The sequence below is a fragment of the Dreissena polymorpha genome, chromosome 5, assembly GCF_020536995.1.
Source record: "Dreissena polymorpha isolate Duluth1 chromosome 5, UMN_Dpol_1.0, whole genome shotgun sequence".
Lineage (NCBI taxonomy): Eukaryota > Metazoa > Mollusca > Bivalvia > Myida > Dreissenidae > Dreissena > Dreissena polymorpha.
The window spans coordinates 31954740-31972007 of NC_068359.1; the positions used below are offsets into that span (position 1 = coordinate 31954740).

A 17268-nucleotide genomic window follows, 5' to 3' on the forward strand; every position below is an offset into this window, starting at 1 on the left:
GTGAAGTGGAGTACAATGGCTAGGATTCAAACCCAATGATTTACACGGTCCGGCACGGGGTACTCGCAAGTCACGATCATTGAAGCATGAATTAGAGAAATTCACCCTGCCCCATAATACTCGCGAGAGGCGTGAGGCATTACTATGAGATAGATAGATAGATAGATAGATAGATAGATAGATAGATAGATAGATAGATAGATAGATAGATAGATAGATAGATAGATAGATAGATAGATAGATAGATAGAATGATAGATAGATAGATAGATAGATAGATAGATAGATAGATAGATAGATAGATAGATAGATAGATGAATAGATAGATAGATAGATAGATAGATAGGATAGCATAGATAGATAGATAGATAGATAGATAGATAGATAGATAGATAGAAGATAGATAGATAGATAGATAAGATGATAGATAGATCGATAGATAGATAGATAGATAGATAGATAGATAGATAGATAGATAGATAGATAGATAGATAGATAGATAGATAGATAGATAGATAGATAGATAGATAGATAGATCTAGATAGATAGATAGATAGATCGATAGATCGCTAGATAGATAGATAGATAGATAGATAGATAGATAGATAGATAGATATAGATAGATAGATAGATAGATAGATAGATAGATAGATAGATAGATAACTTTATTTTAACATCAAATAGAAATGTAGGGAAAGTTCAAGCAAGTAAATTGTAAACGAATGAGCCATCAAAATACGTTCCCTCAACCAATATAGTTTTAGGTATATTTCCCTTTGTCGTATTTGTGTGTAACTTACAAAATATTATGCTTTTAATGAACATTTTAACTTAATTTTGTGTTTTATATGCTTTAAATATGTCCTTGTACTATAAATGCTTATATAATATGCTTAATCTTTCTTTCTTCAGCTCAATATACACTTGATATACAATTGTTTTGTCGGGAAATAGCTCATGAGCTAATGTTTATTGTTATTCACATCCGACGTTAAATAAAGATTCTTGTATCTTGTATTTTATAGTACATCCATAGAAACCAAAGTTTGCTATTACGAAGTGTACAAAGTCCTTCAACACCGAAGGATCCAAACGGCGTCCCAGCACACCTTCCTACCTTACTTACCAGTCTCACAAAGGTTGTGACACATTTTAAAGTAAAGATGCAGTTTCAGCTATTAAGTTTTTAATGAAAACTCTTCAATTCTACTCTGGCCTTGAAATGTGCTGTAAGACTGGAGTACACGGAGGAATCCAAACCTGTCCGGTATGCTGTCCACCAAACAAACTCACATGCGCCGTGAGAAGAAGTTGAAACCGAGTCGTTTAGATGAGAAGCGCGTGTACCAACCACTGCTATAACCAGACAGCCTCAAAGTTTGACACCTCTCCCACATTTCGTTTATTGCAGCGATGATCAATACGCACATGCAGATGAAAAGGGGCAGTAAACCATTGAAGATACCGCCGATGGATGATATAAAGATGATATATTTTATGTAGGATCGATAGTATCTCTTGGAGGGGGCAGTGTCCTGTCGCCGATTTATACATGGAGATCTGCCTGACACTTTGGGCGCGTCACTTACGAGCTGGGGGACTTACCTCCCTCCGTTTCATGGCCGGAAATAGTCCCACATCAGATGATCGACTTGTCTTCTCCTATTTGATGGTCGAAAGGGAGGTGCCATAAATGACATACAATGCAGGCCTTACTTAATTGTTCGAAATTCCACAGTGTTAAAGTGAGCTTTGCAAAACTCGTTGCTCGCTGCTCGCAATCCCTCAATTAGGTTGGACCTTAAACCAGTAGACAGTGGCGCCATAGTTAATGCATCATTCAACCATGGCTATATAAATTGTCTGGACATTTGAACATCGATTTCAAATGATACATTTATCGTATCAACAATCTTTTTTTATGAAAATAATTTATAGCAAACACAAATATTCATTCATAATGCATAATATATCCATATGGTAATAAATGACATGTGGAATAAAGAAAATATAATAATAATAATAATAATAATCTCTTTATTTTCCGAAGGTAACTCATTAAGACAACACATTGATACAAAGTCATGCAAACAGTTTAACAATGGCAATATTATTTTCAATGAGGCCTTCAAACAACTATGGTATGCATAATGCATTTCTACATTATAATGCAAACATGTAGACGTTGACGGACATAAGAGTACTGTAACAGTGTAATAGAAGTGTTATAAAAAGCAAGTATATTATATGACTTCTCTTATATTATTAATTTCTCTTCCAATATTGAAATGGTCTCAAGGAACAAATATTTAATAACAGAAAGGATTTAATAATATAAATGAATTGTTGTTTACATTTTCCCATATGCACACACTCTAACGCACACACGCACTAACACACCTATACACAGACACACTTATACAATTACCATATCTTAATTAACACGACCAATAACAATAACAAAAAGATAATAAAAACAGCCGCGTACATTATTGTACAAAGTCAGAGTTTAAAAACGTGGAATACATTATTCTTGAAATAGTTTACGATTGACAGAAGTGGCTGATATACACAAATATTATAATTACAGAAAACAATATACATGACCAGTGTTGTTCACAATAGGATATGAAATTACACACAACTGTTATGAAGAATAGCCTGCACCTCCTTGCTATATAAAAAGTTGAAAAAGCAATATGTATATTTGTTTGCAGAAATTAAATCTACAGTAATCATTACGACACGTATGGAGGAGTATTTGACGTTTGAATAAGAGGAAAACAGAAAAATGTTACTACGCGTGAGACTCATTTTGCGCCTCAAAGAGGAAATATTTATTAAGCCTATGTTTGAAAGTGGTGAGAGTGAGAGATTGGCGAATACTAACCGGTATATGGTTTTATATTTCCATACCAGAGTAACTAAACGACTTTTTAAAAAGGTTTGAGTGAGGTGTTTTATGCGTCAAATCATTGTTTGATATCGATCTTAAATTGTAATTATTGTTTTCACCAGTTTTATCAAGTCGTCAATATATTTGGGCGTTAAATTATGAAGAGATTTGTAAATAATTACACCTGTGAAATATTTACATCTGTTTTCAAAAGAAAGCCACTGTGTTTTTTGTGATAAATCATAATAATTTATATTTAAGTCATTACGTAATATTACTCTTAAAAACCATCTTTGCAGTTTTGATATTCTGTTTATGTCTCTAGTATTTGCATTTTGCCACTTGACACATCCATAATCAATAATTGGTGTTACATACGCATTATAGAACATAATTTTCATCTCAGGCGTTAGATAATATTGAATACGCCTGAACAGTGCTAATTTCGAAACAAGTTTTGAACAAGTTATATTAAGATGGGCCTTCCAATTGGAATGTTTATCAATATGGACTCCTAGAAGTTTTTGGGTTGCAACATGTTTTATTTTTTAGTTATTTACAAACAAATTTAGATCTTCTGAATGTTTAAGTTTTTGGCGTGATCCTATAGTCATGCAAGTAGTTTTATCTGGGTTGACTGCCATATTATTTATCATACACCAATTTTGTTACCTTAGTAAGTCGTCTTGAAGTGTGCAATTTATCATAGTTATATTATTCCCTTTACAGTGGATTGTTACATCATCAGCATACATGTCAGATTCTGATGTTAGTTTTAAGGATAGATCATTCACGTAAAGTAAAAATAACAAAGGTCCTAAAATGGAGCCTTGCGGTACACCGGAACTTATCATGCAGGTGTCTGATGTTACTCCATCTGCCCAAATTAGTTGCAAACGGTTTTGTAGATATAATTAAAAAACTTCAAAGACGAATCCGAAAAATGATATAGTTTCAACTTGTGCAGAAGAATGGTGTGGTCTACTAAGTCAAATGCTTTTTTGAAATCCACAAAAACAGTTCCTATCATATAACCATCGTCCATACAATTTAACCATGAATCAACGAGTCTGATTAAAGCAGTTTGGCATGAGTGGTTTTTTCTTAAACCCGATTGGTGTTCTTTTAGTATACAGGTTTCTTTTAAATATTTATTTAATTGAATGGCTACATTTCTTTCAATTATTTAAGAAATTGTAGGTAATAAAGTGATAGGTCTAAAATTATTTGGATCATGTTTATCTCCTCCTTTATGGAGCGGTACGACACTTGCTAATTTAAGTAAGTCTGGAAAGATTCCAGTTGAAATTGAAGTATTTATTAATGTCGTAAGAGGTTGTACGATATAATCTTTGCAAAGTTTAAGGATATTAGGTCCTATTCTGTCTAAGCCACTACTTTTATTAGGATTAAGTTTATAAATTAATGTAAGAACTTCCATAGGTGATATATATATTCTAATTTGAACTCTCGATTACCCAATTTTTCATCTAAGAATTTTCTTAAATATCCAACATTTTCAGGTTTGAAAACAGTTTTCTTAATATATGAGATATGTTAACAAAATGTTTGTTACGTTCATTAGCCACAAGCTGTCTCCCACAAACATTAACATTGTTTATGTTTAATGTATTAGGTTAAATTGCTCTTTGATTTTCACTATCATTTGATATGCTTTTGATAGATCGCCACAATTGTTTAATATCTTTCTTCTCTTTAACTGCATTTTTGAAAAACGCTCTCTTATTTTTCTTAATTATGGAACTGCATTTGTTTCTCCATATTTTATACTGATCAAAATTGTTGCAAGCCTTAAATGTATCCCTGTTTAATCTAGCCTGTTTTATTTCATCTGAATACCATCCAGGCTGATGTATGCGCTTAACCCGCTTACTTTTAATTGGCGCATGCTGGTATAATACTGTGTTTAATATATTGTATAAAGTCGTTAGGGCCAAATGCGTATCATTAATAGTTTCTATAATATTCATATCATATTGACCTAGATCTTGTAGAAACAGTGTTTCATCAAAATGTTTAAACGATCTATAAGAAATTTGTCCATGTTCAGATATAGACTTACTTTTAAGTATACAAAGGAGTGTACACGTGATTGGATAGTGGTCACTGAGGCCTATTACTGGAACGTTAACTTCTGATACGTAAGATATTGATGTTGTGTATACATGATCAATTATTTTTGATGACGTTTGTGTTACTCTGGTTGGATATTGAACCAGTTGTGTGAGTCCGAAATCAAGTACAGTTTTTGCCCATTTTGTATAATTAAATTTATTAGGTGAAGAAAATTCAATGTTAAAATCGCCAATTGCTGACCAATTCAAATTAGATGATTCTGCAAATTCCATTTGTTTCTCAAATGAATCTATCCAAGACTGGGGACTGTTTGGGCACGGTAGATAAAGCATAGAAGATGTGATTTATTATTTTCGATAGCTACCTGTAGCCAAATATTCTCAATGTCCGAGGATTCTAGATCAAAGCGACGGACATAGCTTATGTTCTTTTTTGAGATATATAATGAGTCCTCCACCAGCCTTTTTTGACCTATCTTTACGTTCAAAAACGAAGTCGTTAATTAATAGATCTGTATCATTCATTGAACCTGTTAAAAACGTTTCACTCAAACCAAATATATCAAACCATTGTGTTTTCTCCCCACAGAAAACCACACAAATTCCAGTCCCTAGTTATACCCCGGTAAGTTAGTTTAGAATTTAAAAAAAACGGCAGAAGAAAAATACAAACATTGAGCATAGACATTTTTCTATGAGGAATACTTGATCGAACAATTTTACTTGCGAGGCTACCCACGTTTGACACATATCGTGTTTATATACTCTTATAATAAACTTCTTAGAAGTAGGAATTAAAGTGTTGTACATCGTAAGAAGACGAAAGCAATGGGGGGGGGGGGGGCAGAAATAGTTCAAAATGCTCAGTTTCTTTCCATACGTCGGGTTAATTTGAAATCAGCTTAGCAATATAATGATTTGCTTAGCAAAGGGCTTTAATTTTAAATAAATTGACTCGACAAGCTTCCCCACTGGTTCAATCAGCAGTATCGACTCCACCCTGTTCTTAACGCCCTGTTTCATTAAATTATATTTATACTTCTGATTTAATTTAAATTGAACTCCTCTTTGTTTCTATCTTGTTCCAATGACATACTAACTCGAGTGAACGACTTACTAACTCATGGGAACAAGTAAGCTATGTTGTGGGAACGACTTACTTATTCAAGGGAACGAGGTAGAAAAATTAGAAGTGCAAAACTAAATAAAAGAGGAGTGCAATGAAAAAAAAAAGAACGGTGCAGTAAATAAAGGAGAGTTGCATTAAACAAAAGAGGAGAAAATTTTAGCTAACTCGAGAGAACGACTTACTAACTCGTGGGAACAAGTTATCTATGTCGTGGGAACGACTTATTCCTCAGTCACAAATAATCCGGTCGCCGGCCGATGTGTCCGATCTCCAGGCATCGGGAAGACTGAACACGTCGGAGCCGTCCGCCCTCCGATGAGTGACAAAGTTTAAAACCTCAGTCACAAATAGACACCGATCACCGTCCGATCAGCGGCCGACGTTTTTTCCGCTCATCGGGCTGACGCCGGCCGATGATCGCACGCACATCGGGTCATTTTGTAGCATCGGGCGGCGTCCGGATTAATTTTTTATATCACAGTTTGTTTTACCCGACATCGGGCCCGGAAAGGAATCGAGTTGAGATCGAAAAAAGATCGGACGATCAACGAACGGTTATCGCCCGGCGTGCGCCCGACATCGGATTCATTGTACGTGTATATTAACGAGCATCGTCCGGCGTCCGTCGGGCATCTTGCGGAGGCCCTCCGGCAATCAGACGGTCGCCGGCCGATTTATATGCCTCTGGGAAATACCTTAATTTACTTTTGCCGATACACGTTCAATGAATCCGATGTCGGGCGATCGCCGGGCGATACCCGTGCGTTGATCGTCTGATCTTGTTTCGATCTCAACTCGATTCCTTCCCGAGCCCGTCGTCGGGTGAAATTTAAAATGAGACTCAAAATTAATCCTGACGGCGCCCGATGCTACAAATTAGCCCGGTTTCCTCGCGATCATCGGCCGGTCGCCAAACCGATGAGCGGGAAAATACGTCGGCCGCTGATCGGACGGTGATCGGTGTCTATTTGTGACTGAGGTATTACTAAGTCTAGGGAACGAGATAAAAGAACAGAGGAGTGCAAAACTAAATACCAGAACGGTACAGTAAATTATTTTGTTTTCTCGACTTTTATAGTTTGTTGAATAATTACGATACAATGGAAATGGACTAAAGGAAATAAAATGTGCCTGCACTTGGGTTCGCACCCAGGGCTTTCTGAAGCCAAAGCTGACACGCTATCGCTGCACCAAACAGGCCTTTGAATTTTGAAGTAGTATCAATGCTATTATGTGTGCTGTACACATTTTTTTGCTACAATATCAAGAACAAGGTTTAAAACGCTATATTATATTTCCGATGAACAGTTTTCTTAGTCAGAAGTGATATTTAGCTTGTTTGAAAATAATGCATACATTCTTTAATGCAACCCCCGGTGCATGTGAGATTGGTTCATATATATCAGTTAGATCTATATATAGCGATTTAGCAAACTTGAAAAGTAAGTGAGGTAGGTGTGCAGGGCCTGATACTGATCCTCTCATTACGATCGCATCCTTAAATGGTATAAATGGTATAAATCCTTGTTGGTAAATCGCAACTTTTGTTTGGAACGTTATCGTGATACGTCGACTATCTCCGGAATCCTCCGTAAGATAGACGATTTAAGCATTAAATCGTCTACTGAACCAGAGTGACTGGAACGGTAGCATGCAACCTTATATAGCTCAAAGTAATTACCGGTACAGGTAAGAAACTGGGTAAAGTCAACTGGGTTGAACGAACGATACTACACAATGATGGTAAATGGACATTATTTAGATCGTGTTTGGTGACATTTTTTCTCGATTTTTTTTGCACAATTCTCCAGACTGAAGGCTATAAATGATTTGTTTCTGATAACGTCGCAAAAGGAATAATAAATGTATTTCATGTCACGGTGACTAAATCAACTTTCGATTTGAACTGTTAATGGCGATATGAATCGTGGATAATTATTAATCATTTAATCACATTTGGTATGGACTGTATCTTTTTCTTACTGAACGTGTTTGGGTCATTTCAACGACATGTGTTTATTGGGAACACGATATTTTGCTTAAACTATAAGACAGGCATGTAGCGTTACCTAAGTTTTGCTATTCAACGTTACCTCCCGTAAGTTGTCGCGTTCTGTTATTTCTAGGCAACAGTATCGTATTACATAGTCCCATCTACCTTACTTACAATTATAAAGGACATTATTTAAAAATTATGTTCGTGTCATCGCTCTATGTTTCTAAACGTCAGGTCACATGATATATCCTCTTTTCAAAACATATTTTACGTCATATGTGAATGCGCTTAACTACCTTTAGTACTTTTATGTGTAAATAAGATGGTGTTTAAAGCATTTATTGATTTATTAAATTGTTTAATTATTGTGTATATTATCATGTGTATATCGATGGTCCCCATTCAAAATGCCGAACGTACATTTTTCGGCGTATCTGTTTAACGTCACTTTTGACCTTACCTGACCTTTATAAGTGTCCAATAAAATTCAAATAAAATTTCCCGCGGCTAGACGCGAATGAATACACTTCATTTATTCCATTGGCTGATTTGAGCATACCACCAGAACATTGGAAACATGACCGCGTCTTTGTAACACTGTTTTACTGCGTGTTCAGCATGAAACAATTTTATCTCTAATGAAAAGGCTTGATAGATAGAACAGTTTTACACTCGACTCTTGACATCAATACAGTTTGTGCGTGCACCTTTTATTTTCAGAGGATTGCCAGTGCCAGAGCGTTTGTACTTAAAGTCTATGTTCTCATATTTAGTAATTACTTCCATATTCCTGTCTGTGCACTAGTATATTTAAGTTCATAAAAGTATCGTTTTTCCCTATCCTGATATTCGTTTTGGCCAAACTATTTTAAATTGTTTTCGAAATCGAATATGTAATATATAAAAGTAAAAAAGTTTTAAACAGGCCGTCGTTCCAGCAGTTGAAGCGTGCCCTCACTTTAATGCATTGCATTCCAACCCGCAAGGTATCAGGGTCAGATCGCGGCCAGTAAAATAATCGTTATATAATATAGACGCTATCGCGTGAACTAGGTTAACTGGAATTTTCTTTAGACCAGAAATATATTAAATGAAGATATTCAGCGATATAATTGTGGTATGTCAATAATAGAATCTTAAAGTGTTTTCAACAATACCATGATATTATTTTTGATTAATTTAACAAAAGTTATTCCACCATATTGACTTATGTATTAAGCATCGAGCGCGATGATTCTCGATACTGTTAATAATTGAATCAAATAGCAATGCCCGACAAACCACTAAAACAGGTTTGTTCGAAGAACGCGCGTATAAATATTAAAAATATGTACGGATACTTCGCGTGTGGCCGGTTGACTCATATGTTTAAATTTTACTTATATTCTTCTTTTGGTTTTCTGTTTTGTATCTATAGGTTTATGACCAGCAATATGTAATAATGTAAAATAAGCCGCGAAAACTCCGCGTAACATCCCGTACTGCGTGTGATGCAGCTAAGAACTGCACAGAAAAAGACATTCGCTATCTTTTATCTCATTCATTAAACTCTTTACCTTTCACCAACTCCAATCACAATCAACGCCGTATATCTGTTTTTTTTTAAAGATATTTCTTGTTAAAGATATTTCTTGTTTGACATTTCGTGATTTTTGCACGGTGTAGGGCGGGAAATCAGTGCGCACATGCCCAGAAAACGACGAATCACCTAACCAATCAGAACACGCCAAACCGGCCATATGATAGAATGCCGAACCGTGATTGTGGAAATAAAAATATGCAAAACTGCGAAGCTGAACACTCAAAAATGCGAAGCTGAATATTATTATTTAATACGACGCCGAATAATTTTTAACTCCGGCATTTTGCATATAGTTATGAAAATGAAAAAATAGCCTTCCTGGAAAGTTGTGTTTTTGTAAGTTCGGCATTTTAAATGGGGACCATTATGCCTGTCATATTGTATCTACAAATTATATATTAGGTTACTTGCTTTTTTGAAGCATAAATATTTGCTTATATAATGAGATCTGCGCTCAAAATGAATAAGTATAAGTATTCATCCGCGCAACACGAGTTCTCATTTCTCAATTCATAGATTTATTACGTTTTGTAATTGTTTAATAAGTTATAAAATGGACATTCGGTTAATGACCGTGCATTCGGAAACATTATAATGTGTCCATGATAATCAGATTCATGTTTGACAGGACTTTGCCTTAAAACTGCGAGGTCACATGCTTTATCACCACTCGGACTGTTTTCCCAGTATCTCACGTTTTCCAATAAGCCGTTGGTTTTCAGAGCAATCAGTAGAAATAACAACCTCTGGGTAGATATTTTCATCGAATCGAATATGAGTTAAGCGCTAGTATAGTTACCCTAACCGTTTACCTGTGGATGAGTTAAAAAAAAGAATAGGTATATATTTCTATACATACTAATACAACGGTTATTTTCCTTCAGAATATGGAGAACAAGCGAATTGTGACATCCACGGCTCTTGCTAAGGCTTTGAATGACATTGGCGTCAATAATGAAACGATTCAATTGAGAAGGACAACATGGCTTTATATTGAAGCTTTTGAAACCATCAATGAAAAGGCACAGGACCGGGATGTCGATGTTTACACTTTCGGAAGCCAAAACGAAGGTACTACGACAGAAGGCATGCACTCAGACATTGATGTTCTAATGTGCGACAAAGCATGGCCGGTGATTCAAGATTTCGCGGACTGGCAATTTGGGAAACTGCAGTTATTTGTGGTTACGGACATGTCGCCCCCGCCCCAATGCTGCTGTCTGCAAGGCGTATTGCCTAATTATCCTGAATTATTGACGGAGAGTACGCTTCCAGGCCATCATATGGATGCTCAAGGACGGGTGTTCCTGAAAAACACTCTGCACGAAACGCATATCAAAATGACCTGCGATGAGTGGGGTATTGACTTTGTCAAACACGGTCCGTCGCGAACCATTCACGAAGAAGTAGATATGGTCCGCGCATTTTACTGTGCAAAACTGCCTGACGATTGTCAATACATTTTCCGAAGGCCAAAGCCTGGGCATTGGCCTGGGTCCAAATTGTTGACACAGCTTAAGAATAGCGGGGTATTCCTTGTTCCGACTGCGCATGTTGAGAACACAACACACTGGGATCCGCGCAAACACCTAGGGACATTAGCAGTACGAACATTTGACAACTCTCATGAGCTTCATTGGAGGTTATCTACCAATTTAATGGAGCGGCTGTTGGTGTCCGACCTTACAATACCGCAAATGAAAGTGTACGTAGTCATGAAAATGATCAGAAAAGAGTTTTGCAAGCCGCTCGTTGGCGACCGCTTAAGCACGTTTCACTTGAAAACTGCGTTGCTGTATAGCGTGGAAAGGTCTTCCACATGCATCTGGGGAGATGAAAATCTTATCCAATGTTTGAAAATTTGGTTGACAACATTAAGGCGATGGTTAAAGGCGCGATATTGCCCACACTACACGACGGCAAATGTGAATTTGTTCGCCGGTAAACTTCGATGGAACGAGTTTCCGGTATTGATAGAATTATTCACGGATATGATCCGCAACGATGTGTCTTGTTTGAATAACGTACAAATGGACGATCTTGGTAACCGTATATCTTCGAATTCCAAAGAATGTAATCGTTGGCTTCATTGCGCAGAACTTGATACCGTTGTTGCCGAAAAGTCATTTAAACACGTGATCTATCACTTATGCGTCTATGTTTACTTAATGGAGATGTTTGGAGCAGTAGAAACATCAAAAGTAATAAACGACCATGCCCGGTACGTTCGAAACCTCGAAAGCATAAATAACACTAGCACGGGGAAAATTCGTTCAGCAGTTTCCATTGTATTACCATTCCATTATTCCATTCAGACCGCAATGAAGACAACGCTGTGTATTGGTCAGAATCAAAGCATACCGCAGGAGATTTTTACCATGTGTGATAAGTCACTGACGTCCGACGTGACCTCGAGTCGCCTTAAGTTGGCGTCGATATATTTCTCGTTACGGCGTTCTAAAGAAGTAGATGCGATACTTGAGCAAGTAGACGCTCTCATTTCAAACAAAGTAATGCCTTACAGCCCTTTCAAGAAATCTGAGTTTGATTTAAAGCTGCTGGAACGGCGAAAAGAACTCCCAGACATTTTGCAAAATGTTATTGCTCTGTGTACGATATTTAACAGACACGAAATGAATTGTGTCCCTGGGCAGCTTGTCGCTGAGTTTTACAGAACGGTAACGATGGAGGATGCAAATTGCCGTCATGCATCGGACGGAAGTTTCTGGATGGAGCTTGCAGTGGTTGATTCCAGGACGTACATGTACTACCTACAGTATCTAACATTTCGACTTACTGGAACAATCAGCGGCAAACACATTGCGTTTAAAAATCTCCAAGATCACGTGTTTTCAGATGGAGAAATGTGTGTCCCTAAAACGTTTGGTCACATCGAAACCTCGCTGAATCTGCTCGGACATTGTTGGGAGCTTGAAGGCGAGTTGTCACAAGCTTGGCGATGCTACATGTTGTCATTGAGTGTTCAACCGCAGAATAACGCCGCTTACTGGCACATGTTTAGAATTATTGGATGGCTCATTTACGGACCTTAAAACCAGGATGCATGATCACGTGACTGTGCACATATGGGATTACCAATTAAACGTTATTGGATGTAAACACACTGGTAAAACAATTTTTCTTACGAATTTTAACCGGTTCATAAAATACAGATTTTAATGCTGCTTATGGCAATGTGAAAAACATCACAATTACTTTATTTAATAAGCATGTGTTATTGTTCAAAAATTCTATTTTAAAAACTGTCTTTAATGCACTAACGATGTTTGGAAATGTATTTCAGTTACGTGAGATATTTGCAAAAATAAAGTTCTTAGCGGTGTGTTTACATTCTGAACAGTCCGTCTGTAAGCCCCTGAAAACCCCGATGATTCTGCGCCCCGAAAACGTTATCCTGCTGCCATTATGTTACGCCGTGTGAAAATATGTTTGCATAAAGAGAGAGAATTGAGGATGTATATTGTCTTACATTCACAAGGCTGGCGATGATCGCAGTTGCAATCATTACATTTTTGCGTTGTGATGTTGAATGTTTTATCCTGTCTTGTACATAAAATTGTTAAATTTGCATTAAATGTTATAATGAATATTTGATTGATGAAGACAGTTTATATCGTTCTTATGTAAATTTGCTGAAGATACTATTTAAAGCTTCACCAGTTTTTCTCTCCCCTCTCCCCCCTGTCTCTTCATATATCAATTTAAAGTTTAAAAACGTTAATTTTAAACACACTACTTGTCACGATTGTGCACTTAATTATTTATACACGCATTCATGATGTTCCGACGTCCTCACTTTAAACGCAAGCCCGCTTTTTACGTTTTACTACATTCAAAACTTATGTCACAAAACTTATAAATTAGCCGTTATTTAATGCTTAGAAATTTAAAACTACGAAAAAAAACCTAGCACATGTTAATAAATACAATATATAAAATTTACGTTTGTTTTGACAAATACCTCTTTCATACAGACTTTTAATGTAAGAATGGCTCTTGTTAATTTTAAAAGTATGATTGTAAAATTTATTATTGGTAGTTTTTTAATATACAAAAGATAGTTTATAAGAACATCGAGCCAAAATTTATTTTTCAAGTGTAAACATATTTTGTCTGCATACATTTTGCCAGTATTTAACATAGTTTTGAAATCTATTATCGATTTAAGTAGTTTATAATAATTTCCGTCGCCCGACAATAATCTTTTAAGCCATGTTATGTTCATGTTTTTATCAAAAGAATGTATATATATATCATATCAAGCCCACCTTCGTAATACATGTATCTTTTATGGCTACATATGGCTTAAGTAAAACCTTGCTAACACTCTAGAGGCCACATTTATTGTCCGATCTACATGAAACTTGGTCAAACGATTGGTCCCAATAATATCTTGGATGAGTTTAAAAATGGTTCCGATGTATTGAAAAACATGGCCGCTAAGGGGCGGGGCATTTTTCTTATATAGCTATAGTAAAACCTTGTTAACACTCTAGAGGCCACATTTATTGTCCGATCATCATGAAAATTGGTAAGAAGATTTGAAGATAAGAAGTTCGAAAATGGTTCCGGTTGCTTGAAAAACATGGCCACCAGGAGGCGGGGCATTTTTCCTTATATTGCTATATATGGCTTTTGTTAAACCTTGTTAACACTCTAGAGGCCATATTTATTGTTAAATCTTTATGAAACTTTGTCAGAAGATTCATCTTAATTATATCTTGGACGAGTTTGAAAATGGTTTGTGTTGGTTGAAAAACATGGCAACCAGGGGGCGGGGCATTTTTCCTTATATGGCTATAGTAAAACCTTGTTTACACTCTAGAGGCCACATTTATCTGATCATATAAATGAAACTTAGTCAGAAGATTTGTCCAAATGATATCTTAGATGAGTTGAAAAATAGTTCTGGTTGGTTGAAAAACATGGGCACCAGGGAGCGGTGCATTTTTCCTTATAAGGCAATTGTAAAAAACTTGTTAACACTCTAGAGGCCGCATTTATTGTCTGATCTTCATGAAACTTGGTCACCAAAATTATCCCAATGATATTTTGGACGAGTTTAATTTTTTTTCCAGTTGGTTGAAATACATGGCCACCAGGGGGAGGGGCATTTTTCCTTATAAGGCAATTGTAAAAAACTTGTTAGTACTCTATATGTCACATTTATTGTCCAATCTTCATAACACCTGGCTAGAATATTTGTTAAATTGATATTTTGGATGTGTACGAAAATGAATCCGGTCTGTTGAAAAACGTGGCCACCAGGTTGTTCTCTATTCATGATAGTTGGTTAGAACATTTGTTCTTATGACATCTTGGGCTGCACAAAACAGGTCAGTTCCTTTGAATCTCAGGTGAGCGACTTTGGGCCTTTCAGGCCCTCTTGTTTCCATTGGGAATGGGGCCGATTACCGGACCTGATTTTGAATGAAAAAAAAACACACCGCGTTCCATGTGCATTGGCCTTAGGCAGTAGATTACTCCATTAAAATTGAGGTCACTAGGTCAAGACCACCGCCACAATACGTGTGAAAACTGTTTCCGATCAATAACTCTTCAAAGAATTAACTAATTGGCTTGATACTTCACATGTGCATTTGCCTTGCATAGTACATGACCCCTTTTGAAATTGGGGTCACTAGTTCAAAGCCCTATTCTGGGGGGTGGGGGTGGGCATATGTCTCCAAACGCTGAACTCTTGTTTACTACGCGATCAACCACAAATGCAACAATTTGCCACGCGTAATTGATCGTCGTATTTCTTTTGAGATCCAGTCTACGATACGATGTGTGTCAATACTTTATGATGCGCTTCTTTGTGCTCGGTTGAAATGTGTTCAAAATTACAGGTTTCATAATATGGCACGATCTGCTCTTCATTTCAGATACAGTAATAATCGGTCGAGAATAAATACTACGCATAATTCGTTGACCGGGTCTTGATAACACTGATTTTAGTCTCTGAAAATAAACTGCTGAAACCACACAGGAAATATTAAGGCAGACCAATCCTTTTCACATTAAATAACATGTCATTGCCAAAGTAATCATGTTACTGCCTTGAAAAGTTAAAAGTGAATAGCATGCTATAGTAAAAACATATTAGATTAGAAGAATCATTTGATATAACAAAACAATATTTGTAAAAGCTACTCCAATAGTCTGTCTTTATTATACTTTCATTACAGTTGGTTTTCCGCGATTAGTGCGATATTATACGAGGTAATGTATTATCCTTAATTAAACAATAAACAAATACAAGACATTCATAATGTATCGCACAGAGAGACTTTAAAATAATTTTGTCCCGAAAGCAATTGGTTCCTATTTTCTTCTGATTCGCAAAAAATGTGTGCAATGTGTCATTAAGAAACATGCATGTAATTAAGGAATACTTATTTAAGCCCAGCCATACATACTTCATTTTACTGTAGTCCTCGTACCCTGTTTTAGCATGCACTTGGACAAGACTTTCATTATGTTGCACATAAAAAGGGTTTTACGTATCTGATTCAGAACAAAACTAGTCGATCTGATAATTAAGGAACTGTTCACAAAACAAAAATGTGTTAAATATGAACCATAAATACAAACTATCATATGAACGAACTGTAACATAATTATGTTACTAAGTCATCAAGGGAATGTCATTTTTCAAATCTATATGTTTCATGAAACATTTAAACCTCATCAATATACTTGGAAGTTATATTCAATCGATTTTAGATGAAGCGAACAGCTCTCCAAAACAACACAAAATGGTGTGTATAAAATTGTAAAACTCGACAAGAAACTTTGTTTACAGCTAACTATGAGCATTGCTTTGGGAAAATGAAGTTTAATGCATGTGAGTAAAGTGTTGCAATGTGTCCACACAGGTTTATCAGGGTAGACACTTTCCGCCGAAAATTGATTTAAAGTAAGAATAGATACAGACTGCATCTAAGACAACACTGAACACAGATACATTAAGTCATTAAATGCCATAAAGAACAGAGCTTAATTACACATGACGATACATGAACTGATTCCTATGCAAACGCAGGTTTGTTGTTATATAGCAAAACAGTATAATGTATTAACCCTTTCCCACTCAGAGGAAATGTGGCAATAGCTATGTGAAAAAAATATAAAAATAGGCCTTTAATTTCGTTAAACTTTGTGACGGCAAACATTTATCTTTCGACTTTGGGCGGCAAGAGAGGGGGTCAAACTACAATATTTTGATATTAATCTGCACATTATATTGCATATCGTTTGAATAAGAATTGGAAACTTCAAAACGTGTGCTCTTATATACAGCGTGCATGTAATATGTTGCGTATGTAACGAAGTCGGTAAATATAACAGAAGAACAACACAACAACAACTATGATTTGTTTCTTTCGGCTTAAATAAAAAATGAAGCGATCGTAAATGTATAATGTATGAAAAGTAACAAACAAAACAAGAAAAAATATAACTTTGACCTTAGCTTCTGAATAAAAAAGTTGTTCAGTCTCGTAAATATTAATAATGTTATGATATCATTAATTGAAACAAGAGA

The 17268-nt window shown here is 36.0% G+C and overlaps 1 protein-coding gene across 2 annotated transcripts; it reads left to right on the top strand.

Annotated features, from left to right (window-relative positions):
* The first annotated feature begins 7810 nt into the window (after positions 1–7810).
* Positions 7811–12950, top strand: LOC127881771 (uncharacterized). 2 transcript variants are annotated; one of them, XM_052429910.1, is made up of 2 exons: positions 7811–7863; positions 10583–12950. In XM_052429910.1, the coding sequence occupies exons 1-2, from the start codon at positions 7858–7860 to the stop codon at positions 12749–12751; spliced, it is 2175 nt and encodes a 724-aa protein (XP_052285870.1). In that variant the 5' UTR covers positions 7811–7857; the 3' UTR covers positions 12752–12950. The 2 variants fall into 2 exon arrangements, with proteins under 2 accessions (XP_052285870.1, XP_052285871.1); XM_052429911.1 differs by lacking the exon at positions 7811–7863 and adding an exon at positions 7946–8218.
* Positions 12951–17268: the final 4318 nt, after the last annotated feature.